Source organism: Abrus precatorius, unplaced genomic scaffold (assembly GCF_003935025.1).
Source record: "Abrus precatorius isolate BTA unplaced genomic scaffold, Abrus_2018 Scaffold4, whole genome shotgun sequence".
Taxonomy (NCBI): Eukaryota; Viridiplantae; Streptophyta; class Magnoliopsida; order Fabales; family Fabaceae; genus Abrus; species Abrus precatorius.
In genome coordinates this window covers 4,355,219-4,382,315 of record NW_020874384.1, presented here as the reverse complement: position 1 = coordinate 4,382,315, position 27,097 = coordinate 4,355,219, and the positions used below count along the sequence as shown (strand labels likewise).

The 27,097-nt window shown below is 33.6% G+C and overlaps 5 protein-coding genes and 1 long non-coding RNA gene across 20 annotated transcripts; 4 read left to right on the top strand and 2 right to left on the bottom strand.

The window, feature by feature from the left end:
- Positions 1 to 2,000: 2,000 nt before the first annotated feature.
- On the top strand, positions 2,001 to 7,936 carry LOC113864927. Of its 4 annotated transcripts, none has more exons than XM_027499171.1 (8): positions 2,001 to 2,360; positions 2,457 to 2,870; positions 3,079 to 3,162; positions 3,253 to 3,617; positions 3,839 to 5,165; positions 5,637 to 5,731; positions 6,592 to 6,733; positions 7,092 to 7,936. In XM_027499171.1, exons 1-8 carry the CDS (start codon positions 2,201 to 2,203, stop codon positions 7,754 to 7,756), a joined length of 3,252 nt encoding a protein of 1,083 aa, XP_027354972.1. In that variant the 5' UTR covers positions 2,001 to 2,200; the 3' UTR covers positions 7,757 to 7,936. The 4 variants fall into 4 exon arrangements, with proteins under 4 accessions (XP_027354972.1, XP_027354973.1, XP_027354974.1 ...); XM_027499172.1 differs by having other exon boundaries at positions 2,032 to 2,360; positions 7,095 to 7,936; XM_027499173.1 differs by lacking the exon at positions 2,001 to 2,360 and having other exon boundaries at positions 2,740 to 2,870; positions 3,029 to 3,162.
- Positions 7,937 to 11,514: 3,578 nt separating this feature from the next.
- On the top strand, positions 11,515 to 13,694 carry LOC113865895 (DPH4 homolog). The gene is made up of 2 exons (XM_027500694.1): positions 11,515 to 11,955; positions 13,028 to 13,694. Exon 2 carries the CDS (start codon positions 13,073 to 13,075, stop codon positions 13,604 to 13,606), a length of 534 nt encoding a protein of 177 aa, XP_027356495.1. The 5' UTR covers positions 11,515 to 11,955; positions 13,028 to 13,072; the 3' UTR covers positions 13,607 to 13,694.
- Positions 13,695 to 13,913: 219 nt separating this feature from the next.
- On the bottom strand, positions 13,914 to 18,615 carry LOC113865894 (large ribosomal RNA subunit accumulation protein YCED homolog 2, chloroplastic). Of its 6 annotated transcripts, none has more exons than XM_027500690.1 (7): positions 18,379 to 18,615; positions 18,030 to 18,218; positions 17,203 to 17,292; positions 16,160 to 16,246; positions 14,675 to 14,755; positions 14,535 to 14,580; positions 13,914 to 14,383 (listed from the first exon to the last, which is right to left on the bottom strand). In XM_027500690.1, exons 1-7 carry the CDS (start codon positions 18,526 to 18,528, stop codon positions 14,307 to 14,309), a joined length of 720 nt encoding a protein of 239 aa, XP_027356491.1. In that variant the 5' UTR covers positions 18,529 to 18,615; the 3' UTR covers positions 13,914 to 14,306. The 6 variants fall into 6 exon arrangements, with proteins under 6 accessions (XP_027356491.1, XP_027356492.1, XP_027356489.1 ...); XM_027500691.1 differs by having other exon boundaries at positions 13,928 to 14,454; positions 18,300 to 18,526; XM_027500688.1 differs by having other exon boundaries at positions 13,937 to 14,377; positions 18,300 to 18,527.
- LOC113865898 lies at positions 16,141 to 17,024 on the top strand. The gene is made up of 3 exons (XR_003505019.1): positions 16,141 to 16,248; positions 16,331 to 16,335; positions 16,977 to 17,024. It is a non-coding gene; the product is annotated as an uncharacterized LOC113865898 (long non-coding RNA).
- A 36-nt stretch (positions 18,616 to 18,651) lies between the features above and the next one.
- Positions 18,652 to 23,628, bottom strand: LOC113865893 (AP-5 complex subunit beta-1). 2 transcript variants are annotated; one of them, XR_003505018.1, is made up of 5 exons: positions 22,137 to 23,628; positions 21,426 to 21,865; positions 19,721 to 21,261; positions 19,044 to 19,106; positions 18,652 to 18,946 (listed from the first exon to the last, which is right to left on the bottom strand). XR_003505018.1 is itself a non-coding variant. In XM_027500686.1 (3 exons), the coding sequence occupies exons 1-3, from the start codon at positions 23,553 to 23,555 to the stop codon at positions 19,788 to 19,790; spliced, it is 3,333 nt and encodes a 1,110-aa protein (XP_027356487.1). In that variant the 5' UTR covers positions 23,556 to 23,628; the 3' UTR covers positions 19,297 to 19,787. The 2 variants fall into 2 exon arrangements, 1 of the variants encoding a protein (XP_027356487.1); XM_027500686.1 differs by lacking the exons at positions 18,652 to 18,946; positions 19,044 to 19,106 and having other exon boundaries at positions 19,297 to 21,261.
- On the top strand, positions 22,581 to 26,931 carry LOC113865896 (U11/U12 small nuclear ribonucleoprotein 25 kDa protein). Of its 6 annotated transcripts, none has more exons than XM_027500697.1 (6): positions 23,755 to 23,882; positions 23,965 to 24,047; positions 24,959 to 25,196; positions 25,270 to 25,375; positions 25,626 to 25,725; positions 26,236 to 26,505. In XM_027500697.1, the coding sequence occupies exons 3-6, from the start codon at positions 25,004 to 25,006 to the stop codon at positions 26,329 to 26,331; spliced, it is 495 nt and encodes a 164-aa protein (XP_027356498.1). In that variant the 5' UTR covers positions 23,755 to 23,882; positions 23,965 to 24,047; positions 24,959 to 25,003; the 3' UTR covers positions 26,332 to 26,505. The 6 variants fall into 6 exon arrangements, with proteins under 6 accessions (XP_027356500.1, XP_027356501.1, XP_027356498.1 ...); XM_027500698.1 differs by having other exon boundaries at positions 23,764 to 23,882; positions 24,963 to 25,196; XM_027500700.1 differs by lacking the exon at positions 23,965 to 24,047 and having other exon boundaries at positions 23,754 to 23,882; positions 24,963 to 25,196.
- Positions 26,932 to 27,097: the final 166 nt, after the last annotated feature.

The window sequence follows — 27,097 nt, the reverse complement described above, 5'->3', positions numbered from 1 at the left end:
CCTAATTATGTAATTCATAATGAACTTAATGCAACCTAGAGAAACTAATTAAGGAAGAGATTCCAATTAATCAACTGAAGGTTAGGAACCATTATTCTTAAGAAAGGTATTGGTTTATTTCAGAAATTCTTCCAGCAACAAGGGACTAGAACTAAGTAGTTGAAGGAGAATTCCAGTTATTTGGACATTTAGGAGGATTTACAATCTATATATACTTACTTATTTCTCTTGAATACACTTAGTTCATGTGGATACGACACTTGATACTCCAATTTTCGCAATATTACTATAACAATGGGTGCACTTACCCAGTAATCAATTTTTACACACCATTTATTAGTTCAAAAGAGCATTTTCTCTGCATTATTTTTTATGCAATTTTTACTCAAGTTAAAGCATGTTCGCTTAAGCTATTGGTTTATCCATTTAAGCCAGTTTGTAATCCTAGGAGGTAGGCTTAAGCCATTAAGGTATCGTTTAAGCCCATTATTTACTCACTTAAGCCTTACAAATGTGAGTTTAAGCCCACAACCCACCAGCTTAAGCGAATGAAAAATCGCACGTGCAGTTCCCACGTCAACTGCATTGGATATGTATACAAAATTTACATGATAGTCGACTGAAATCTTTAAGTTTCAACTACCTGTACATCATCTCATCATGACATTCTTAACTTTTATAACAAAGTGTTAAGTCTAAACTTTATTAGACGCATAATGCATATTATATCAATCAATGTATTTTCATATCAAACAATTGTAGTATCAGATATACATGACAATAAATATATCTCAATTAATGGTATTTGTGTATAAGAAAATAAATTTTTGATATAGGTACACAACTAGATAATCATATACTCTTGTTCTTGGTACACAACTTTTATTGACTTTGCTATTTGAATGTTTTTTAGCAAAATATCACCCACATTGAACCACTATATGTATAAAATGTTCAGCATTTAATAATAGCAATACATTTAATTATATGTCTTTTAATATTTTTTTATATATAACTTCTTATCTTATACTTGTACATATTAAAAATATTTTAATATAAAAATAACATTTATGGTATTTTTTATTAACAATATATAAATTTTATCATTTACTGTAGACAAAATTTAACCATAATAATATTAAACAAACTTAACTAAAAAAATGGAAAATAAACACAAGAAGAGGAGAGGAATAAAAAAGAATTAAGTTACACACAATAGTAGATAATACCTATTAATTTGATAAAAAAATATAAAAATTTTGTTTTGTGTTTTCAATGACTATTTATACTTTATAGTTATGCTTACACAAAAATAGTCAAATATAATTATTTGTTAATTTTTTTTATAAATACACTATTAAACATCATTGTTAAAAAAACTAATGGACGTCGTAACAGTTATATAAAAAATAACATGTAAAATAATGTTTATTTCATTTAAAATAAATGTGGCGATTCAATCGTAGAGACATTCGACTCCATGAAGGTCACCCATCTCATAGAAAGTCCTCACTCCTCCATGTCAGTATCAACTAGAAATCTTATTCAAGACATAGAGTCCATATCCCTCGTCAAGCTCACGAAGCTGCAGATTACCTGGCTAAATTGGGAACCTACCATGACTAAATTTATCAACAAAATCAAATGATTAAAAGAATGAAAGAACCACAATACGAGAACTAAAAATATATCGTGCCTGACAAATGCTCAATCTATCGTCTTATCTTTTTTCAAATCTTATATTTTATTTTCTCATTTTCTAAATTTTATTTTAATATTTTCTTCGTGTCACTTCAATCTGCCCTTAAACTCTTAAAGCTAATCATTTATAATTTTAACATATTTGTCTATACATTTTTTTTATCACAGTAAAACACAACCTTGCATTGAAAAGATAAATTTAACAATGTAAATATTTATTATTATTAATTTACTACCATGACGTAAAAATAACACGAGACAACGAGGCGTAAGTATACTAACTTACGTCAAACGTCTTGGTTGCGTAGTATCTGCTGGTTGAAAAATATCTGGGTAAGGAAAAAAAAAAACTCCTGATCCAGTTGATAATATTGTCTGGATAATGGATCCGAATTAAATCCGACCCGATCCATAGAGGTTGCTGCGGTGGGTAAAGTTGGGAGACAGTGGCGGCTATAGTGGCAGTCGAACAGCGCAGCTACAACTGAGAGAGTTAACGATGAAGCTCTTCTCATGGACGGTGTTTGCCGTAGCAATAGCATCGTTATCCCTTATTCCACATCCTTGTTCATCGTTCCAATGGCAGATCCTCACAAAGCACAATTTCTCTTCTCAGATCCGACTCCATCCTCACGTCCTTCTTCTCGTCACCGTTCCCTGTAATACTCTTCATTTCTTCAACTTATCAACATTACCTCGAAGAAGATTGCGTCTTGCGTTGCTTTGGTCTTAATGTGTTTGATTTTGAATCGCAGGGTCTGGCGAGTCTCGATCCCTTATGAAGGACTTGTCACTCGTAGTTGCCGATAAACCTCAGGAGTTTGGCTCTTTAAAACTCATGTTGATGCATAGAAACAGTGAGAAAATGCTCGCAGATTCTGTAGGTGCTACTACTGATGAAATAACGGTGATTTATTTCCATTATTCTGTATCTTACAAGTACCGAGGAAGATTCAGAGCTCAAAATATATTGTCTTCGTTGTATTCTTATATATCCCTTGCGCCCGAGGAGGTTCCTCTCAAAGCCCTTAACACTCCTCTAGATTTCAGATTATTCCTCGATTCAACTGATAAGGCTCTAGTTCTCATTGATTTTTGTGGATGGACACCTAAGTTGCTCGCCAAAAGTACCAGAAATAATGCAACACAAAATGGCTTTACGGTGCTTGGTGAGTCTAAATTAATGAATATGACGTTTGGTAATGCCTATCTTATTTAACTTTTGCTTGCTTATTTCAGGAATCATTTGTATGACATTGATAATAGCGTGTAGTTTATGTGTATTATGTTATTTGGAGATTGGAATGTCTTAATGGTTGTGTTGTAGCACTGATCAGAAGGTGAGACGATATTAGTTTGTGGGAATTTTGCTTGCAGGGGATGATCACCTTGGAACGAGTTTTAGCGGAGGGGATGAGAGAATGCAAGTGTCAAGGGGGAAGACTAACAAGAAGGTGGCTGGTATTATCTAAGTGCATTACTATGTGAAAATCTTGGGCTTTAATAATAAATTCAACATTTCATTGTTTACTTTTTTTTCCAAATTATCAGAGGACACGTGCAAGGTGGAACTTGGCATTGATAAAGGGTTTTGTAAAGCTCCTTGGCTGGGGGAATTTACCTCAGTAAATTATGGTCCTTTGGAGGGCTCTGCCTGTTCATTTGATGAATTTGAGCGTTTTCATTCTTTCTACTTGAAATTCATGACTGCTGTGAGAGAATTCTTTTTGCCTCCGGAACGGCATAGATTTGGCTTGGTTTCAGATAGGTCGATGCTTTCATCACTGGGTGTTGGTGATTCTGGTCCATGGTTTGCAGTTCACTACCTGGCTGGATGTGCAAGTTGTTCAAATATTCTCAAAAAAGAGGATGACTTGAACTATGTTTTGCAGATGAATAGTTATTTTGTCATAGAGGTAAGTAAAATCTTTCTAACTTTTGTTCTATGTTCTGCAGTGCGTGTCATGTTGTTATATTCATTGCTTTTGTATCCTAGATCTAAGCCCATCTCTGATTATTGTTGAGAACTAGTTTATTTAACTGATATAGACACACCGCCAATACACAAACATCCATCTTTCTTTCAATTAATTAATCTATTTTTGGGACTTACACTGTTTTGTTTGTCACCATTTAGCTGGAAAGTAGTGGACATGATCAAGAGCCCATTCTACCAGCAAAAAAGCCATCAGTTCTTCTATTTGTTGATAGATCATCTGACTCCTCAGAAACTAGGAGGAAAAGTGAGGAAACTCTTAAATCTTTTAGAGTGTTGGCACAGCACTGTCTTCGTGTGAATCAAACGGGTGAGAATAATAATGATAATAATGAGAAAATTTCTATCCAAGAATACCGTGGCTTCAAGAGTACATATGAGCATCCTAGGTTAAAGCTGTCTGTGACATCTCAGAAGATTAAACTAAAGGAGAAGATTTCTTCCATCGTGATTGTAAATGAGGGTAAGCAAGTTAGATTGGATAATGTAGCTTCTGATTTACAAGGTAGTTCTTTGAATGAGATATTGGGTTATCTTCTCCAGCAAAAGAAGGATAGAAAACTAAGCTCCCTGGCAAAGGATTTAGGTTTTGAACTTTTATCTGACGACATTGATATTGGGTTAACTGATACACAACAATCACATTCAGAAGTTCAATCAAATCAAGTTTCAACAGAAACTTCTCAAGAAGGCCATAGAGACACTGTAATGCAGGATGGAGATCTGCATAGATCTGCTGGAGATCATGAGCAAAATCCCAAATTGACTGTGTTATCTTCTCAGCATGATGAAGTGAAGAGACCTTCTATTGTCACAAGTGAAGAGATAAAATCTGTGCAATCTGAAGAATCCATTGCAGATCATGAACGGACTGCCAAAGTTTTGAGACCAGAAACAGATGATTCCTTAGGTGGAAACACGTATAGTGGAGAACAGGCTCATTTTCTTGGTTTTAGTGGTTCTTTTTTCTATTCTGATGGTAACTACCAATTGCTTAAAAGACTCACTGGTGGTTGTAAAATTCCATCTTTGGTCATAGTTGATCCCTCCCAGCAGCAACATTATGTTTACCCTGAAGAGAGAAGTTTCAACTTCTCTTCACTGTATGGTTTTCTCTCAGAATTTCTTAATGGGACCCTACTTCCATATCAGCAGTCAGAGCATGTTCTTCGAGGCCAAAGGGAGGCCACCCATCCACCATATGTTAATTTGGATTTTCACGAAGTGGATTCTGTACCTCGAATCACAGCTTATACTTTTTCTGAACTTGTTATCGGTTTTAACCTTTCTAACAAAGAAAATACTTCTAATGCATGGAATAAAGATGTATTGGTATTGTTTAGTAATAGTTGGTGTGCATTCTGCCAGAGAATGGAAATGATTGTCCGGGAAGTATATCAGGCCATCAAGGGCTATGTGGATATGTTAAAGAAGGAATCTCTGAACGTGAGAAATATCTCTGATCATGGTAAGATTGTGTGTGTGTGTGTGTGTGCATACTTCTCTCTGTCTGTACACTCTACAACCACATGTTTCACCCAGTTACAATGCTTGTTTAGGATATTTGTTTCTGAAAGTTTTGCCATGTCTTGGTTTCTCTAAATAGAGAGATGCTTGTGTTTTTTCTTTTAGTAAACTGGTGGTTTCCCTCAATACTGGCAATTAGCTGTTCTTGTCTCTCTTCTGCTCGTTGTTCCCACCAACTGCTTGAGACTATCAAATTATTGTTACTTGATAATGGAATGTTAGTTTTCACTTGTAATTTGTATATGATTTTGACTCTGCACATCTGATCGGAACATGAATCCCATCGGTTCTTATCCTATTTGGTGGACTTGATTGATGTTGGATGATGTTATTTGAATTGATTTTGGAAGAAGTTCCTGATAAATGGTAGATATGGTCTCTGAAAGTTTGACAATCGATCATCACATGGCAGAAAATTTGGATTATGTTACAATGAAGCTTCCGGTAATCTACTTGTTGGATTGCACATTGAATGACTGTGACTTAATACTGAAGTCAGTAGATCAGGTACTCATGGAACTAAGTTTTCCAGTCCTCCAGTTTTTCACTTTCTTACATCTATCATGTATTGTTGTCACACTTTTCCTGAATCTTGAGTTTATTAGTGGTTGTATTTAACTATTTATTTGGCAATATGTTGCTCATCTCTGTCATTATTGTCTGATCAAATCAAGATGATGGATTGTTGATTGGTGCTTTTATGAAAAAATTTAGAATATTGGGCTAAAATGATGCTCTGCTCTGCTTTTAGCCAGAAAAATAAAAATGTTTCAAATGATTGAAGCTCGAATTGTCAATCATTGTTTTTGAACCTGAATCTGATTTCTTAAAATGGACAAGTCCAACTAATTTAATCAGTTCAAATACGAAAAATGAAATCCAGTTAGCAGGGTCATCATACTAATTTTCATTCAGTGGATATTTGGAATATCAATGAAAGGAATCCTTTCTGCCTAGAACATCTACAAGAATTAAATGACATCAATGTCTTTTTGAAAGTTTTCTCTGCTTTGTTAACAACTCTTGAAGCAGTAATTTTCATGCACAACTGTTGCTTAGTTATGTTTGTATATTTTATATGTGGGAAGTATGGATCAATTAGAATAATAAAATTTGAGATGAGATTGATTAAAATGCATTGCAAAGACTAGAGGAATGTTCAGATGTTTATTTTATTTTTGTTATCAGTGGATACCATGAAGAAATATGATGGATGTCATCTATGATTTATTTGAAATAACATTGCATTAAATAGTGAATTGTCTGGCCCACCAATTTGAAATGTTATGCAGTTGAAAGTTTTGGACACTACAGCCATTTGTATATAGTCTCTGGTTAATACTGTTGGTTGTACTTCTTATATGCAGAGGGAACTTTATCCTGCTCTGGTTTTATTTCCAGCGGAAACGAAGAAACCTCTATTTTATGAAGGAGATATGTCTGTAATTGATGTTATAGAATTTGTGGCTGAGCACGGGAGCAACTTTCATCATCTTGTTAGAGACAAAGGTAAACATTCATGTGTGATATACTATTGTTGTATATATAGTTTATCAAATAGCATCTGAATCAAATATTGTTATGTCAAACTTGGATCACATACTTTCTCATTATCATCATCACATGACTCATCCTCATTTCATGTCCCTTTTGATTCCTGATACCTACTTGGAGTTATGAGGTTCCATTCAAGCTTCAGATGGACTTGACTAGTCGAGTCCGTAGACTTGTGGCTACTAGTGTATCTTCTATGCCTTCTGCTTCTTATAGCACATCATTTTTTAATTCCCTGTCTTCTGTTTCTTCAAACTTAAAACATTTACTATGGTAGTCTGACTTTATTCTCGACTTTGTTTCTTGGTTCCAGTAGCAGGTTTGTGGCGATCTGAAAGAGTAGTCAAGAATCAGAACTTATATGATAATTTGCAAACTGAAATACATGAGGAGTCACTTCATACACTCAACAAATATCATGGATCCCCTGGTCAAGACCGAATGCTGGACCAGGTGGTCAGACCTAACCTGATGATGTCACCACTGCATGAAACATTGCCTCACGTGGTGATTGGTTCAGTGCTAATTGCCACAGAACAGCTTTTGGGGGTTCAGCCATTTGATGGATCAAAGATTCTCATTGTTGCAGCCGATCAAACAACCGGATTTCAAGGTCTTATCATCAACAAACATACAGAGTGGAGTTTTCTGCCTAAATTGGAAGAAGGCTTGGAAAAATTGAAAGAGGCTCCTTTGTCCCTTGGGGGTCCAGTTGTGAAAACAGGAATGCCTCTTTTATCCTTAACTAGAGCAGTTTCTGAAAATAATTTACCTGATATCCTGCCTGGAATTTACTTCCTTGATCATGTAAAGACACTTCGTAAAATTGAGGAGCTGAAGTCAGCAAATCAACCAATCGGTGATTACTGGTTTTTCTTGGGGTATTCGAGTTGGGGATGGAACCAGCTATATGATGAGATGGCGGAAGGAGCTTGGAACTTGAGTGAGGATGCACTAAGACATCTCAATTGGCCGTGACTGCCATTTATTAACCATCTTTACTGTACTAATAACATTTTTTATTCCTTTGTTAATTATAGAAATCTAGTAATTTACAAAGAAATGGAAGCTTATGTGGTACAAAATGACACTCGGCATACGGGATTCATTAAAAGGCTAGGGGCCGCAAAATTAGGAAAAATAGTGTGGGCTTGGGGTTAGTAAGGGTATGTTTGATTATTGTTTTAAAAACAATTTTCAGTTTTTAAAAATAAAATATAATATAAATTTATATTAAATTTTATTTTTAAAAATAGAAAATTATTTTTAAAAACGAAAACAAACACTCTCTAAGTCGTCCGAAAACATTGTTTAGAACTGGTTCCTTAAACTCACCATGTGTGTAAAGATGCCCATTCGGAGGAGAAAATGAACAAAATGGTTGAATTGTCTGTATGAAGCTATGTCCTGCATTAATTAACGTGAGAAACATCTGTATGCAAAATCAGTTCAATTAAATCACTGTATGGGATTGATGACTTTGTAAATTAGTTTAACAAAGTAGCTGATGTGTACTGGTGGAATTTGTCACAGGTCAGGCTGAGTTTAGCTAGAAGCTGTGAAATAATTGCTAAAGTAAACTACAACTATCCACTATACGGCAATTTAAATTAAAGGTTATAAAATAACAAAATAGTAACTACATATTTTCTGACTTCATATGAAGTAATAGATTGGCTATGTGTAATATAAGCCTCTTAAATTTTGTAGTTAATGCCCTTGTTTATGCGTTTGAGAAACATTCTAGATTTGATTTATAACTAAAGTTATTTGTTTGGAATATTACATAATAGAAATTGAAAATTTTTAATTCAAGTTGTGAATATTTTAAAAATCTACTTGAATTTGGTTGAATTTGAAAGCATATGATTTAGATCCAATTTAGATAAATTTCAAGAGAAATTCTTAAGAGCAGCGTAAAAAATTGAATACAATTTTTCTTATATGTTAGAAACAATTTCTCTATTTTTTTATTTAAAAAATCTTATATATGTTTATTCAAGTTGAACCTTAATTTAGTTTTGATTATTTGAGTGATAATTTTGTTCCTGTAAATTTATCCATTTTACATATTCTAAATAAAGGTAACGAGAAGAGTATTGGAAAAACACTTTCTAACACACTTATTTTTTTAAAAATATTTTTATTTATTGACTAAAATTTATTAAAAATTATAAAAGTATAAAAAATATTATAAAATTAAGAGTGAGAGTCACATAATTTTAATAAATTTTATTTAATAATTAAAAGCATTTTAAAAAAGTATATTAAATAATGTGTTGTCAGCATTTCTCAAGATATTAAATAAGTCCTTACAACATATAGTTTTTTTTAATTTGTCCAATGACACATGTTAAAAATTTAAAATAAAAAAGTATTTAATGAAAATAAAAATATTTAAAGTACATTTATTTGCACTTTTTAAAAAAATTTAAATAAAAGAAATAAGTATATATTTTTATTTTAAAAGAGAAAACTCTTTTTACAAATACAAACAAACATGCTCTTATTATCCCAAAACATGCTCTTATTATCCCAAAGTTATTAACAACATTCAATACATATTTTTTTATGGCAATTTAAAACAATTAATGGAGTGTCTTTAATGCTTTTAGTATGTGTTCTTGGACCCACGTAAGACAAGATTAGTTCAATTCATTTATTATGTTTTTAAGCATGAATTTGATTTTCAAATCAATTTCAACAATATATTTTTTAACATAAAATTAATTTATAAACCAAAATAAATTATTTTTATATTTTCAAAATGATGAAATAGTTATGGTAAAAAATTAAAATGAAATTAGACGCTCTTATTTGATTATGATAAAATACAAAATAAGATATAAGAATTAAATAAAAACACAATAGGATAAAAGTATAATAATTTTTTTTTTATATTTGATACAAGTTAAAACAATAAATTAAATATAATTAATTTTTTTTTAATTTTTAGGTTTAAACAGTATTTTCATCCTTATATTTAACTTACATTTGTAAGTTAGTATTTATAGGTAAAAATTTTGTAAATCAATTTTATACATATATTATTCTTGATTTATTCTCTAAAGTTACAGTTAAACTAAACAACGTTAAATAAACTTTCTTGTATTGACAACATTTCTCTTCTTGGTTCACTTCAAGGTTTTCAAATTATGTTTTAGCAAAGTATACAAAACAAAATTAACAAGAAAAAACCTTAAATGTTCTCTTGCATTTTTCAACTAATACTTTAAGTTGATTAACCAATTAATGCACCATTTTTTTTTCAGTTCAAAATCAAATACATCATTATGAATCTAACAAGAAACCTCAATTATTTGTTTGCAATATTCACATCTTGAAACAACTCCTCCTTAAAATACTCCTGAGTCAACATGACTTCATAGAATATATATGACAGATAATTTGCATCGCTTGTGTCCATGTACTACCCAAAATACAATTGTTTAATGTGAGATGCAATCTCCTATCTCCTAAAGCTTTAACAAAAACTTAGATTTTTTTGTGGAAGCAGGGGATGGGTAATGTGAAAGTGTGTTAATAAATAAAAATGGAAAGATAAATGAATAGTGGTAAAAAAATTAGGAAAAAGTTTTACTGAAAAAGATAAGATTTAGGGTAACATAAATCTTGAAGTTCTTGCATAAGAATGAACGTCAACATTATGATGAGGTTTGTCATGCTAATTATCTTTCTTTCTACACAGCATATGATGCTAAGCATTTGTTGCATCTCTTTGCTATGCTTATTTGTTAGCCACCACTAGACTAGTTTATTACATGAAGGATTTCAAGTTCGATTTTTCATTAGTTTGTTATGACTTTCATTTTATCATTGTACTAAGTTGTAATAATAATACAAATTGTGGGTATGCATCCAAAATCGTAGAGAAAACAAATTCAACTAAAAGCAAAAAACTTTTAAGTAAACATCAATTTAAAAAAAGTAGAACATTGTTAATATAAGAGGATTTATTTAAACATTCTTTAGTATAAATGTAATAGCAATGCCTAAATTGAAATTAAATGTATGTATAAAGACTAATTTATAAATTATTTATATATAAAGACTAAAAGTTAGTCAAACATAGAGATAAAAATATCAGTTAAACTTAATTTTTTAAAGATAAAATTTATTTTACTCCTATAATTAAAAAGTTTTGGTACCTTCTCTTACAGAACAATCATCACCGTTAATTTTATATTAATAGATAACGAGATTAGTAATTTAGTTAAAAAAATATTAATATTTTCTAATTTTTAAAATATTAAAATAATCCCAACTGTTAATTTAAAAAGTATAAAATACTCTCACAAATTTATAAGTACTATAGTAAATACTTTTTTTTTAATTTAAAACTTTCCAATTTGACATGTTTATTCTATCTACTTAATAAATTCTCAAAATAAAAAAAAGAAATGAGAATAAATAATTAATTTGTTACGATCAATAGCTAATTAAAAATAGTTGCTATACAGTACATGTAAGCTTGAAAAAATATTGTACTCTTTTCAAAATTAACAAGTATAATTTTTTTAATATTTTTAAAAATATTTATATATTTTTAAATAAACCACTAAATTTATTTTTATTCGTATAAAATATAAAATTAAGTGTACTATTTATGAAATAAGGCACTACCGAATAAATTACTTTAAAAAATAACGAAAAAATCGGGTTTTTAATTTTTTTGGCAAAAGAATTTAGTTTTCGGTTCCCCTTCTAAAGGAACCAATCCGAACCGCATTTAATGAAAGCCAAATACCGTGCCGCCTCTGAGTTCTCCCAAATCGGTAAATCTGCGTCTTCCCATTCTCTCTCAGTTTGCAGTGTTCTCTCAATTTCTTTGTGCTTGTGCATCGTTGGGTCTCCTTTTCTTTGCCTTCGATCTCTGTGCTGTGTACTCTCCTCTCGACATCAATCAAGAGCACATACCTCAGCCCCTCATAGTCGCACACAGGTTCTTGCACCTTGACAATTTTGTTGTATCCTTATGTTTGGCTTCCTCAATTACAACAACTTATTCCTTCAGAAATTTTGTATATATGTAATGCAACAATTGAACACATTTGTTTCTACAATCTGAAGAGTGGTACTACAAATTATGCACTGTTGAGTTCTGAGATGAAATTTGTGAGAATTTAATGTTCGATCTGAAGAGTGGTATTTCACATGTAAGTTGTACTATTTTCAGTTTTAATGTTTGTTTTTTAGAATATATTTGTATTTGTGATATTTGAGATTCATTGTAAAAGGTTACGTGCATCAAAACCAATTTAACCGATCCAAGTCTGGTTGGGATATCAGGCTCTAACAGATCTTAACCAAACTGCATGTACTTTTTATGATAGGTTCGGATGGTTTGTTGTCTTAAAACCGAACCACTGCGGTTAATGATTTCTCCACTGTTTGATTATATTAACCATGTATCTGCGGTTTACATTTTGACGCATTATATTTCTATAGAACACACTGTTTCTATATCCTTTTTTATTCAGTCTCTCTCTCTCTTAATAGCAATAACCTGGTGTTGTAAAGAGAAAACTGCCACTCTATCTTCGCATAGGTTTTAGAAGTGTTTGATGGGTGTGGCGCTCTTCTCTCTGATGCACCAGCCAGCCTGATATGCTTCTATACGTATCAAAATTGAATACTAGTAGTAATCCCTTTTGTTTGCGTTTACTTTATGTGTGGGGTGATTGCATTATAGTTTGTTTGTAGGAATGTGGAATCGTGGATACTGAGTGCACACTCTTATCTCATGCAAATCCCCTTCGATTATATCATAGTTCTTTCGTTGTTTATTTTATTTTATTATTTTTTTAAATTTTGTCATGGGTGGATTGGTTCTGTGCCTTTGGATTCTTGTATTGTGCGACTGGTATACATTTGATTTGGTGCTTCTGGACTTAATATTGTATTGTTATAATTGGGATATAGTTTCTGAGCCTTCAAAATGAAGTAATGTAACTTTTGGTTAATATTTAATACTGGTGTAATTTTTTAACATTGCTGAGTTGGTTTCCGGAAATGCATTGCTAAATCTCAGAACAACTACTATGTTTTGAGAAATTATGACTGAAGTTATAATACACTCCAAACATTGGGATTCAGTTGGATTCCATTGATTTGTAGATTTGTAAGAGAATTTGTGATATATGGTTTGAGTATTATAATTAGACTTGTACTTTTTTGTGATAATAGTATGACTGTTTGCTGGTTCTGATGTTTATCTGCTGAATGCAGACACCGTTGACATTTTTAGTAATTTGAGAACAAGCAACATAAAAAATGCTTCTGGACAAGAATGCCATTGAGGAAACCCATTATGAGGTTCTCAATGTCAAGGAAGATGCAAATTATGAAGAAATCCGTGCTAGTTACCGTGGTGCTATACTCAGTTTACATCCTGATAAGCTATTGAAGACAAGTGAAACATCCAGCAGTCCAACAGCTGGAGAGAGATTTCTTAAAGTACAAAAGGCATGGGAAATTCTGGGTAATTCGAGCTCCCGTTTATTTTATGATAATGAGCTGCAAAGTTCAAGGCGGGATGTCTCGGCTGCTGAAGTTGCAGAAGATTTGAGCTTACAGGATATGATAATTGAAAATGTTGGAGAAGCATTGGAACTGTTTTATCAGTGCCGATGCGGTGATTACTTCTCTGTAGACTCACTGGAATTGCTGAAAATGGGATATTCCGTATTGAGTGAGGAAAGTAGGATATCTATAGTCAATGTTGATACTTCACCAGGGTCAGTGATTCTTCCATGTGGATCTTGTTCGTTGAAAGCTCGGCTTGTAATCAATATGGATGACAATTGAAATTATTACCATTTTTTGGTATGAATAATTACGATTTAGATTATTAACATTTTTTTTAATGAAGATAGCATTTATAGCTGCCTGTCATTGAAAAAGAATTCCTGTGGCAGAAAGCTCGAAGTGTCATTTTCAATTTCGAATTTGGAAATTGGAATGCAGTGATATTAGTTTCAGATTAGTTATGCCGATTCACTTATTCAAATAATTTCACAGCCTTAACTGTAGATTTTTTTAAGAAAAGTTGAACCATACGTTCTAAATCAACTTTATTCATCACAAAAGGAAATTTAAATGTAAACACTAAAAAGGTACGAGAGTTAACAAAATTCACGGCTTAAAACTATAATAATCTCGACTGCACGAGAGTCTAAAATGCTGAACTGTAACATCTATCCAAATTCTGCTGAAGAATGCATGTGCGGAACTTGGTAAAACAGATTATCCAAGCATTCATTAGTAATGGTATACCTTTCAGAAAGAAGCAAAATATTCATCAAAACATTATGAGTAATGGATACTCACAAAAAGATTTCCAAAATTTGTTAGAGTTTAAGAGAGGGATAGGAAGAGAAGAGAGAAAAGTGATGGGTAAGATGGGTAATGTGATAAAGGGAAATGAGGAGAAATACATTATACATAAAATTTATTTGTAGAAAGGATGATTATTCTACACATGAAATATCTTATTTTATAGCACAAATCATAAATTTGCTTTCTTTAATTCCAATAGTTTAGACCACCTTTTATCAACAGAAGCCTGGCTTTGTCCACCTGTATCTAAAAAATAAAATGATCTTTAATAAGTTTATCTTGATATTTTTGAAGGATACTTTGTATTGCTGGTGTTCCTTGTATTACAAAATAAATAAAAGCAAATTAATCAATGACAAGGTCATTAGTAGCCATGAATTCAATAAAATATGCTTACATTGTATTGTAGCCTCAGATTTTTCGCACAATTCCGAGCACGTATCCTGCAAAAACAAATATAAATATAAAACCAGGGGCTTCCAAAATAAATTTTTTTGAAACCCAACTGGTGCAATCATGATTTTCTGCTCAATGTACATTTACTGAGGAGTTTAGCCGGATGGCATCTTGTACAAGAGAATCAAGATCAACTTCGTATCCTGGTCTCACATATATCACCTGTATTGTACGAGTAGCTATGTTAGACTACCCTTAATTATTTTTGCAACAATATTGAACATGAAATGCTTTGAAATCATCCCATGCCTAGAAATTTGGTATAAGTGTTGCCATTCCTTCTTGAAATATGGTTGTTAAAAGCTACATCCCTTGAAAAGGTTGCAACTTCTGCGGTAACATATTTTGAGCCTCATATGTTAACCTTTAAAATTAACTAATATCTCTGCTTATGAGGGAAAGACTGCATACATTATCTTCTAACTAATAGTTCTCAAATATGTATTTAGTTCACCTAAAGTGAGAAAGTATTTAAAATGATAAAGTAAGAGTATATTCACCCTTAATTTATGTTAAAGTACCTTGTAAACTCATTCACTTAAAATCAAAGGTGGATGTGCTTTTACTTATTTACTTTACATACTTTCTCATTATAGAAGAGCAAAATCCAATATATCTTCCTTTGGGACTTACCAGATTGAATTCAAATGATGTAAATGTGTAATAAAATTGTTGTACTTGAAGTAGTTGTTACAAGGTTGAATATCCGAACTCAAAATTTGTCCGTGCGAATTGCATTAGTTTAATATATAATCTATGATTTATCATTGATTCAATCTTGATTTATAAAAAGTATATGCTGTGGTACTCTAAAATTTATTTATAAGTAGCATGTCCAAAAAATTTATACCAATAAAAAAGAAATACATGACAAATTATAATATATATATATATATATATATATATATATATATATATTATATATATAATTTATTTAAAATTATATTATTTGTTACATGTTTCTATTATTATTATTATTATTATATATATATATATATATATATATATTACATATTGAATTTTTTATTTTATTTATTATAAATAAAAAAAATAAAAAATTATAACAAAATATATTAATATAATATTATTATTTTATTTTTAAATTTTAGTTCGTTTATTTTTTATTGCATTTTTATTTCTGTTAGAAGACTTAACCATTTTTTAGTTTATTCAAATATAATAAATATAATAATTTATTATTAAATAAATTTATTATTTAAATATATATCTAAATATTATTAGTTAAAAAATTTTATGTACGGTGTCCTAAAAATTTTTAAGAATAACATAGAATTTACCTTTTATAAAAACATACCAAACTTGGAAAGGTGTTGAAGAAACTTGTCCGGCTACCACCAAGCCAAATCCTAAATAGATATATGAATCTAAATACTTTCAATATCATATTAGCATTTTCATGTATTCTTTTGAATCGTTCAAATATTTTTTTGTATTCTACAGAAGAAAATAGCAGTAGACTTCTGAGTAGAAACTAATTTAGAGCACTTCTATCTATGTGCAATAGAAGACACAATAGAATAAAACTAATCAGGTTCATAGACTTACATAAGGGTCGCCTCCAATTTCAGGTAGTGATACCTTGCGATCATCTCGACTTGCCATAAGAACCCACACATTAAATTTTGTGTCAATCTGTAACAATTAGTTAAGACACAGTCATCCATAGAATTAATTCAAGGGCACACATAAAAACATAAGCAACATTTGACAATTTAGATGACGTCTTCAAGATTAGATAATTTGGAGAATGTATTATTCATGTGCATGCTTTGTGTATATGTGCTGAAAACATAAGCATAAATTTAAATAGACAGCAAAATTTTAATCACAATAACATTTAGCAGCCAAATAACATATTTTCATTCCAAGAAATTCTTACGTGTATTTGTGCACTTAATTTTCTCCCAAATTCAGACATCGTATTGAATATTATTTTCTAAACTTCAGTCACTTGAACACAGTATCCATCCTCTCTCTCTCTCTCTATATATATATATATGTACGTACATATGAATTAAGAATAATTTTATCCACACACACTACTTTTACACAGTTTTTATCATCTGATTAAAATTAGTCTCGTCTCATTGTTTTGCCTCACACAAATGTGAGGTAATGTGCTTAATGCCTAAATGTACCAGGCTTTATTAATAAATTAATTGACAACAAACTCCAATAAATAATTGGCTTTCATAATATTTTAATCTTTGACCAGGTATCTCAAGCAACAAGCAAATCTGTGAGACTAATCATACAAGTATAATTTTGATGACCGGTTAAGGACACGAGGTCCTCTCTCTTCTCAATAAGCACTTAATCTAAGGAATGAACTTTGTTAAGTTTAGCGCTATATACATCTAAGTATTTATGTACAAACTGTTTTCGTTATATAAGAGGTCTTACAAATCTGAAAAAAGACGTGAAAGAGGGTTTAGAAAAGATCAAATTCAAAGATACAATAAGAGATCACAATCAGTAGTGATCCATGCATGGTATTTGAATGGAAAAGAAAGCATACATTGTTAAGGTTTGTAACAAACCTCATTACAAGAAATTAATCAGTACATGTTCATGATGGAAGATAATACCTGTCGGCAATATGGGGCCGAACAATTGCTACATTTTCTAGGGAAGGATGTCGTGACTCTTCCATCCACCGATAAACCAAAGCTAGCATGCTGGCATTACCATGTAAAGTGTTGACAAGTGACTAAACAATTGAATTTGAAATTAGGGGGTATTATTTCTAGTCAACGAAGTTACAAAATATAATTGAAGATTGTGCCATCATTAACATAGAGAAGTAACCTTGTTTGGCATATTAGTCAGTTTCAATCGTAATTTAAATTTAAAATTTTCATTTTCACCCGGTGAAGTATGGTTACTTGCATTTGCTTCACATATATGTATCATGTATCCATATCGAATACATATTTAATACTGATACTGCGGAATACTTCACCAATATGTATCGTGAAGTATCCAAGTCTTTAAAAAAGTTGTGAAAATCAATGAGATATAGAAGCACGTATAAGGTAGGAACATAGAAGTCATATCTTCTAATGAATTAGAGATGGAAGCTGTTATCTTTACGTATGATGCTCAAGAAAGGAATGATATTGATACTATTCCTGTTTGTAGGCAATAGGCAATAATCTGACAATAATGATTTATAGTTTTATTTCATTTTTAGTAATGTTGAAGATGTATGTTTTTAATTTGAAGAGCTGCAATTACATAATTATTATGTTTTTATGAGCGTGAATACAAATCTAAATATGTATGATGCACGCATGGTATCCAATATATTTTTAGATTAGTTATATCACCCGTATTAGATATGTTTGGCATCTGATAGGATATCCGTGTATCATAATTATAGTTCACAACACACGTTAAAAACATCTGGAAGCACCTTTTGGATGGAGAGGTTGACGAAAACTTGGGCATTCTTATGTGGGTCATCTTCAACTTCAATCAAATCTTGTAAGTGTAGGTCGTGCAAAGACACGAGAAAGTCACATGTCCAATCCCCATGATATTTGCCATCACCTGGTGATATTGTGATCAGACGGCGAGCAGCCCTGGTCGTGTTCTTCCCAATCTACGTTTGATCGCATGAAGTAAATACCATTGGTCGTAATATATATATATAAATGGAAGACACAATTTGTTTGTATATTACCACCGGAGAGTGCAAGTTATCCTTTCTTTTAGAAGCAGTGACAGAGAGATTATTGTGAGAGTGAAACCGAGAGAGCAATCTGAAGGTTTTGAACTTGGCTGCAACGTGGCATGGATTGAATATTGGGTTGAAGCTCCTCGGCGATACCAAATTTCCAGCATTTGCTGCCATAACTCACACTCAACTGAAGCCTGAAGGCAAAGACAAGTGTTGCTTTGGGATATTTCATATTTGTATAACGTACGGTTTGGCCTTATCTTTGACGTGTGACTCTCGTTTATGCCTAGATTATTCATCTGACAGCTTATATTTTGCCACGTTGTCCCTTCTATGTTTGTCCAAGAAATTTTAACATAAATGAATAAATTTTATTATAGAGAAAAATGAATTAGTACAAAAGATTGGAGGATAGGAAACCTCAACAAAGATAATACAAAAAATAAAATAAAAAATTAAAAAGAGACTAATGCTGTAGGAGAGCTGTCCAATCCTTTGCAAACCCAATATATTGTTAGATTTTAAAAGACCATGTACAACAAACAATTCCATACTAATCTACAAACTTCTTTATATCGTTCCCCATAACATAGCGTACGCAGCTTTATCCATTATATGTCTGCAGCAAGGAAATTGCTGGACAGTGCTACCTGCGTATAAAATAAAGAATGACTTATGTAACAAATGCTACAGGCCATACCAAAGAAATGACACCAAACAGCTCAGAGAGGAAGACAGAGAAAGTACCTTTTAGCTGAGTTTGAATGGAGGACGACCCTTGTAAGGGCCGGACAAATCTTCACAAAAAATCTGCAAGAGAATTGTATGTTCTTATTGTACAAGTCATGTTGACAATAATTCAAACCAATCTTAGATATTCTTGTTCCATCATATCTGACTAAATTTAATTTTTAATATAGCTTTCCAATTCTAAACTTTTAACTGTAAGATATGAAGCTACAATACAGTTTTAGCCATATAACCCAACAGCAGGATTCAGAACACACTGTTTATTTTAGAATTGCAATTTGCAAATTTGGCCAAGCTTCAAGTGCTAGATTGAACGAAACGATATTAGTAGGAACTTCGCATTTCTTCCATCCATAAACATCTAAATCCACATTACCGAGCTATATGTACCAAAAAGGGAAGGCTGCACTGTGCTGCACTAGCTCTTTCATTTCACAAAATTTAACTTAAGTGAAATGGAGGAAGAGTTGTTTTAATTCTCCTATGCTTCCTATGTTTCTCTGTTTCTTCTGAACCAAACAAAAAGCTATCAACCCAAACCATTGTTAAGCTACAAAACTGCTTTTCCGCCTAAACATGCACAGGAACAAAAATGAGTTCTTGAACAGCACAGCCAGAGTACACAGATAACATAAATTGTGTGTTGCAAACGTAAAATAGAAAAAAGGACATACATTGCAACAAGCTGATTGAGGAATATCCATCTTTCTGCAGTCATCAATGCAGGCAAAACAACTGCTCTTATGACAGATACAAAGCTTCTAAATAATCATCAATGTATGCTAAGCTGGGCCAGTGATCTGTACGAATACGGACTAAAGTTGAAACATCACCAACTTCCATTTGGAAAAGGAGATGGAACCGTGGAGGAAGAAATATTAGAACATGAAAACAACCCAGGCTTCTTTTTCTGCTATTGCTAATAGCCCCCGTCTCATACTTTTCATCGTTGTAAGTAAGACGGAGTGGACCTGTGTCGTGTTTAGTAACTGAAGTAGCATCAGGGGAAGCATCTTCCCAAATGACATTCTGAATGATGCCCCATTCCCATACGGCATCGATAAGTGGCTCCCCACTCACACCTACGACAAAACGTGCCAGATGGCATTCAGTTGCCTGGATCAAAGAGGTTGCAGGGACATCAAGAAGCTTGACAGATTGAGTTCCACTGATGGCAGCAATCCCTTTGCCCCCTTTCAATTGAAAGGTCTCCCTCCCTGTGTTGGAGGATGATCCACATGCCTCCCATAAAGTGGTGAACAAGTCAAAGTTGTATCGAGGCATTTCATCTTCTGGGATGTCTGATGGTACAATAGCCTTGAGAAACATGTCTTCTATGCCTACTGTGATTCCCTGAAGTTGACCTTGGATGATCTGACCATTTTCTGCATTTGTTTCAATGTGAACATCAACTATACCTGGTGTGGGTTCCCTGGGCTCCAAATCAATCACAACAGTAGCTCTATATTTTTCCTCTTCCCTGGAATCATTTCCAACACCAACAGGGACAATACTTAGGGAGACATTTTGAGATGCATGATCTTTACTGTGAGGTTCACCAAGAAGAAAAGGTATACGATAAGATGGGATTGGCCCATATGGTGCAGAAGACGAGAAATTTAACACAGTTGCATATATAGCAGGAAGTGCATCTATCTCTTCCGAGGATGTAGCTGTGTTATCGATTCCCGACATGCGATTGAAAGTATTAGATTCAAACCTCAAACTGCACGATATTCTAACTTTGAGACCAGGCATATGTCTGAAGTCAGGAATACAGGAAAAGTACTTCCTTAATGTGTTCAAAATTTCTGTAACTTTAGAATCCATAACACGGAGAGGCTGTTTTGGCTGATTTATTCTTGCGGTTTCCAGAATGATCTGTGTATTTGAACTATCAGAAAATTCCTTTTCCTCAACAGGAGCATCAGGGTCTCTGATGCCCTCCAGATAAGCAGGTTTGTTGTTGCTTATAACTAAATTTGACAATGACAGAGACCAAAACTGTTTGACTAGCAATGGAGTCAGACGCTCAAGGTGAATGCAAGATGATAAATTTTTGAATGTCTTGAATTTCTGAGAAGGTCGAGGTGACTGAACATTGAAAAACGAGGTTGGGTGTGAAGATGGTGAAATTCCAAGGATCATGTCCTCCAAGTTTAGGATGTCTCTAAGCTTCTTCCCTGGAATGCAGACCAACATACGCAAGTAGATCCTGCAAGATACGACATATCAGCACAGCCCTACAATCATTTTTGCAGGTCCTTGAAACTTTCCATAGCTATCTTTAGTTTCAAGAGATAATTCGCAGACCAAATGTGAAAGAAAAAATTGGAAAATAGATTATTATATCAAAAGATGCAATTCACAACGAAATACCTTGAGTTATCACGAACTTCCAAATCAGGAAAATAGAGACAAGTAAAAGCAAGTAGACGAGATAATCTGAGGAACAATCTAGAACTATGGTGATGCATCATCATAGTTCGGCAAATTCCAAGAGCTCTACTTCCTTGAGACCAAGATTTCATACCCGTATCTGGGCCATGTTTCTCCACAAGGAAAATCATGAAGTTTGTGAGCAACTCTAACAATCCACGCGGAGGTATTGTCTGGTTTTTAGCAATTCTATCAAACATTGGGAAGCAATAAACCAACTTATAATCCATTCTCACTTTTGGAAGCAAGTGCTCATCAAATTTCTGAAGTAAGCACTCACCCAACCAAGAATGCTTTTGACAAGAGAGTAAACGGTCAACAAAAGCAACAACAACAGGAACCAATCTCCGATTCTCCAACATCATGTTCACAAGCAACCCCTGAAAAAAGAAACTAGAAGGTATCATGCCTAAATACGTGGCACTGATGAAAGAAATGACCCACACCAACTTGCTGTAAATTCACCTCAACCATGGAATCTGATCTCTGTAGTCACAGACATACAAGAGAATTGAAATATATTTATTATTGTTAGTTTATAGCCAAAAACACAAGAACCCTATAATTAGAAATTCTTTTAGTTTAGTGACACAAATGCAACAAATCAACAAGAGAGAATACAGAATCTAAAATTGAAAAACTCTCGAGCACCTGCAAAGTGCGGAATATCATAGAGTCCAACAGATTTCTTGTGGTAGATGGATCATTATCAGAATGAGACGATGGAGCAATCAGAAACTTATGGAATGTGCGGAATGCAACGGCAATCTCCGTGCTCCCGGGAGGCAACCACTTGAAAGAAGACACACAAACAAGACCATCTTCAAACAGCTTCACCGGATCAATCAAAGAGTCAGAATCACTTTTCAGCCTCAAAACATGAACACAGTAAAAGCAAAAGGCAAGAAGGTCAAGCTTCAAGGCTTTCAAAGCCAGTGGATCAAACAAAGCAGGATAAAAAGTGGAGCAAGCTTCCAGGGTGGGCTTAGTCTTCTCAACACGTTTACCAAAAATCAACTGATTGAAACCCAACAACCAATGAACAGCGAGCAAACGAAACACTAAATTATGCTGAGTCTCTCTCGAAATCATCAGAAGTCTACGAGAAACCTCTCCCTCTTGGCCATCAAAAGCATCAAGAAAATGCAAATACATGCTCACAACCACATGGCATAAGATAGGATCATAGGAATAAATCATTCCAAACAACTGCACCTTCAGCATCGATGGCTGCAATTCCAACGCCATAGCCATGGGTATTATCATACACATAAATTCCATCATCGCACAAGGAGTCATCACTTGAGGCCACTCCAGCAAAAACGCTAACGCCCTCCTCAACTCCTTCATATTCAAACCCGCACCCGCACCCGGATCCGAATCCGAATCTTGTTTCACACACTGCGGCACGTTGAAAGGAACCATCTGAACAGAAGTGTTGAGAACGGAGACGCTAAGTTTCCGAGTGATGATGTTGTGAATCACTGAGGTGAATAGCAAGAGGTAGTTCTGAGAAGCGTGGGTTCGCTCGTTCTGGCAGAGGCTCCACAAATGCCCAACCACGTCCGAAAGCAAACCTGGTTTCCATAGTTCCAATTCCCTAAGGCATTCGCACGCGATGCCACGTGTGTGCCGGTCCGAACCGAAATTAGGGCGGTTTATGACCGTCAGCAATAACTCCACCACACTCTCCGTTTGAGCCTCGACTTCGGCGTTTTCCGATACGCAAATGAGGATAGAGGTGACGGAAACCATGAATTGATCCTTGAAAGCGGGAGTGATGTGGACGGCGTCGACAGGCGCGTGGAGGACGGATTTGAGAGCGTCGATGAGACGATGGAGCGTTGGTTGGGGGAAGAAGCAGAGGGAGAACTCGTCGAGGAATAAGAGGAGTTGGAGTTTGAGAGACAGAGTGAAGTCCTTGCGCAGAAGAGAAGAGAGGAGAAGATCGAGGAGGGGATCCAGAAAACACCATTTTTGGGTGCCGGATTGGAACTCCTCGATTAGGGTTTCCCACTCCTGAGCTGTCAGAGGCTTCGACGGTGGTGGTGCCGCCGCCTTCTCCGCCATGCCGTTCACAAGCTGATCTACACTGCTTCAAGATACACTCCTAACTGCAACACGTGCTTCATTCTCTTGAACCGAACCGGACCGGGTTCGTTGGATGTAGTGTAGAAAGCTTTTGGGTTGGACTTAATTCTGGTAGCCCAGCCCATACCTAAGCCCACAATGATTTTTTTAGAGCAAAAAACTGTTTTTTTCTCCCAAATTCCCTCAACTCTTTCCTTTTCCGGCTCTTTCTCGGCAACCAAACAGTGGAATTGGCAAAACAACTCAGCTTGATCGTCTTGAATCGTTGCTTCGCAATCGCAACCGGCACATCGATAAGCTGTTCAGGTGCGTTATGGTAGTCATATTGTTTCCTGCATGCATTCGAAGATTATGTTTTGGCATTGATATCTGAACTGTTTTTTTGTAGCGGTTGTTTTTATGAACCTCTTTGTGAATTTGGCTGTTTTGAGCAACGCGCCTTAAAGCATTTATTTTTGCTGTGAAAGTTTGGTAAAGCTGTATTGCTTTTTGCACAAACAAAAAGAGAAGACAAACCTCTAGATTTTTTTTTGTTCTGCTATTGTGTGTGTAACTGAAAACTCGGTTCTAAGTTAAATGGTATGGAGATTTTATCCAATTTCTTCATGTTCTAGTGGGTGCTTCTGGATGCAATATTTTGTGAAGGTTGTGTAAGTTTTTAATATATTTAAAATCTTAATTTGTACCCCTGGCCTGCGTACAAAACTACGAAAATTTTTAGCTTTAGTTGGCCAGTGATGTCCTATTGGATTCTATTGCGAGATGTATTAAATTGTTCATGTTTTCTGCATTCAAGGAAGCATCTTTCCATAAACTTCTTATCAGATTAAGAGAAGTTAGAATGCGTTATTTTCGGGGTGTCAACGCTCTCCCACCCAAATTAGTGTCAATCAGTATCCTGTTATCCATCTAAGATATTTTAACTGAAATATGTATTTTAAATGTATCCTTTTCTCCAATAGTAAAGTTGGTGCATGACAATTTTACGAACAACTGAACTTTAATTTTACATATAGATTATTAATAGGAGCCTAACTCACTTAGGGAGATAAGATTTGGTTATTGTTGTATTTATCCTTCATTGTTGTGGGAAAATAAAAGAATTTTCTCCCCCACTATTTGAAGTTCTATGCTCTAGAAATAGTTTCCACTCTACAGAAAATTTTTCTAGTATTAGTTATTTTTTCATTATATGTTTCAAGGATCAGTTAGACTGAAAAACAATTCTTTTTGTTCAATTTGGAAATAAGAATATTCAAACGATATTATTTGGTAATGATTGTCATTTTACTATTTTTTACGTCCAAGAAAATATGTTTTGTTAGATATGAATACATGTATTTGAATTAAGATTTAGGGAAATAGTGTTTTCTCGATCGTAGGCAGGCTAACCACATGTTTGTTTTGGAAAGCTTAACAGCATAAACATGGAAGAATATAACAAGAGCAACATAAAGAAGAAGGCCAGGCTGAACTCGTTGCTGACAACCTTACTGAATGATCCTATACTTTCTGATGTGCCCAAGAACCCAACTTTGGCAGATGTTGACACCCTCATCAGCTTTGAATTGGGTAGTGCCATGTGCATCTCTGTCTTGAAATTGGATGGAACTTCATTTGGTAATACTCACTAACAACTTTTGGAAATTGCAAATTTAAAGCTCTGGTTCACTTCTTATTTTGGTGGTGTCAGATGTGACAGTGATGAATTCAGCAACAGTCAAAGATTTGAAACTTGCCATCAAGAAGAAGGTGAATGACAGGGAACAATCCAGCATGGGTCACCGCCATATTTCTTGGTGAATTACAGTTTTCTTTTTCTCTCTATTCCATCGCTGTTTCTCCTTTCTCAAAAAAAATAAAAAATAAAATTGAACTTCCCTGCTGTTTTCCAGAAGTTATTGTCCATACTCCATAGCAATAGGACATTAGTCATTGGGGGCAATTTTGTTAAACAATGCTATAATATTTGATTTGATAGCAATAGTTCATCTCTGGACAACCTGATTTTTGTGCAACTCTATATTGCATGAACTTATGAAATTGCAGGAAGCACGTATGGGCAAATTATTGCTTGTCATACCATAACAACAAGCTTCTAAATGATGATGATGCTATACAAAGTTTTGGTGTACGAAATAATTCTCAGGTTTGCCTTTCTTGTTCTGGATCTTCAAATGGATTGTTTTATCTCTTCTCTGCTAACTTACTTTCCTGTATTATTCTTTTTTTTCCAATATTGGAATTTTGAATCTCATATATCCTTCAAAGATCCTTCTTTATATGGCATGGGTTTATTATAATCCTTCTTTGACAACCTTATGTTTTTATTTTGAAAAATGATATGGTTTGTTTACATCATCATATGTTAGATTACGTTCGCAAATAGGGCATGTCATTTCACATAGAAATGTATTGCTTAGTATACTTGCATATTATATTGAAATCTTTGAGTTCAAGAAATTCCTATCTTCCTAGTTTATACAGCTATTTGTAGTGATATTCTTTGTCGAGTGTTCTTTAAAATTTTTCTATTAAAAATCCATTAGTTTTTCATGCCTAGTCAACTTGTTGAATGATATCTTTATCAGAGTGTAGTTTGGTGGTATTTTTTGTCTTTTTTATTTTTGGTCAAGGTGGTATTTTTTTTCCCTATCAGGTACATTTTGTTCCCTATGTCACGACAAAAGAATCTCGGAGACATTCGAAGCGGAGAAAGCATCGTTTTTTTCATGGCCTTAGTAAGCTTTCCTGATCAAACAAGCCCATGGTGTATAGCATGTTCTAAATCGTTGTTGGTACTGTTCTTTCTCATTACTTGGACTAACAACGCTTCACCAAAAAAAAAAAAGGACTCACAAAGCATGGACACCTGGCAACAGAGCTTGTACATTTACTGTTGTTTCAACTTAGTTGCAATGTCATCCCTAGCCATTCGTAGCGTCCAATCGGACAAGCCAGTTTCACACTAATTTCTGTCTGAATCTTCACCCTACAGAAAATGAAAAATAAAAATAAAAATCCCGTGGCATGCCTTGGTCTCATTTAAGTGGAGAATTATGTTGCCAAAAACCGTGCTGAGCTGCAGCTACCTTGTGGGAGGTCAAAAACCCTAAACCATACTTGTACTTTTAAGATTATTTCTCCATTTTGCTGCAAACAAGTTATTCAAAAATATGTAATTTCCATCTCAGAACATAAAAACTATAGCATTAGCTTAAGGCGTTATTGTTGGTAATGAATTATTGTATTATTATTGTAACATTACACATTTTATTTCCAATAAATTACAAGAATGTCATTATAAATGTAATTGAGTGGTGAAATTGATATAAAATTAAATTAGAAAATTCAGTCCATTGTTTTATCTTTATTTTCATTTCTATTGATGAACCGCATTGAAAGAATATAGTAATCTTAAGCAAAGTTTTCTATTTTTTTGGAAATAAATTGCACCTGCTCAAACTAAAATGTCAATCGTAAATATCCAAAACCATGAATGAATTGTGCAATGAAATGAT

Excerpts from the sequence above, each read along its gene's own strand:
- LOC113864927 (XM_027499171.1), top strand. The coding sequence starts at position 2,201 with ATGAAGCTCTTCTCATGGACGGTGTTTGCCGTAGCAATAGCATCGTTA. Across the intron at positions 2,361-2,456 it reads TCTTCTCGTCACCGTTCCCT|GGTCTGGCGAGTCTCGATCC; the intron begins GTAATACTCTTC and ends TTTGAATCGCAG. Across the intron at positions 6,734-7,091 it reads TCATCTTGTTAGAGACAAAG|TAGCAGGTTTGTGGCGATCT; the intron begins GTAAACATTCAT and ends TCTTGGTTCCAG.
- LOC113865895 (XM_027500694.1), top strand. The coding sequence starts at position 13,073 with ATGCTTCTGGACAAGAATGCCATTGAGGAAACCCATTATGAGGTTCTC.
- LOC113865894 (XM_027500687.1), bottom strand. The coding sequence starts at position 18,470 with ATGGCAGCAAATGCTGGAAATTTGGTATCGCCGAGGAGCTTCAACCCA. Across the intron at positions 18,219-18,299 it reads ATAACTTGCACTCTCCGGTG|ATTGGGAAGAACACGACCAG; the intron begins GTAATATACAAA and ends GATCAAACGTAG. Across the intron at positions 14,581-14,674 it reads GGCTAAACTCCTCAGTAAAT|GATACGTGCTCGGAATTGTG; the intron begins GTACATTGAGCA and ends TTGTTTTTGCAG.
- LOC113865893 (XM_027500686.1), bottom strand. The coding sequence starts at position 23,555 with ATGGCGGAGAAGGCGGCGGCACCACCACCGTCGAAGCCTCTGACAGCT. Across the intron at positions 21,866-22,136 it reads TGATATTCCGCACTTTGCAG|GGGTTGCTTGTGAACATGAT; the intron begins GTGCTCGAGAGT and ends TTCTTTTTTCAG. Across the intron at positions 21,262-21,425 it reads GAAGTTCGTGATAACTCAAG|GATCTACTTGCGTATGTTGG; the intron begins GTATTTCGTTGT and ends CGTATCTTGCAG.
- LOC113865896 (XM_027500695.1), top strand. The coding sequence starts at position 25,004 with ATGGAAGAATATAACAAGAGCAACATAAAGAAGAAGGCCAGGCTGAAC. Across the intron at positions 25,197-25,269 it reads ATTGGATGGAACTTCATTTG|ATGTGACAGTGATGAATTCA; the intron begins GTAATACTCACT and ends TGGTGGTGTCAG. Across the intron at positions 25,376-25,625 it reads GGTCACCGCCATATTTCTTG|GAAGCACGTATGGGCAAATT; the intron begins GTGAATTACAGT and ends ATGAAATTGCAG.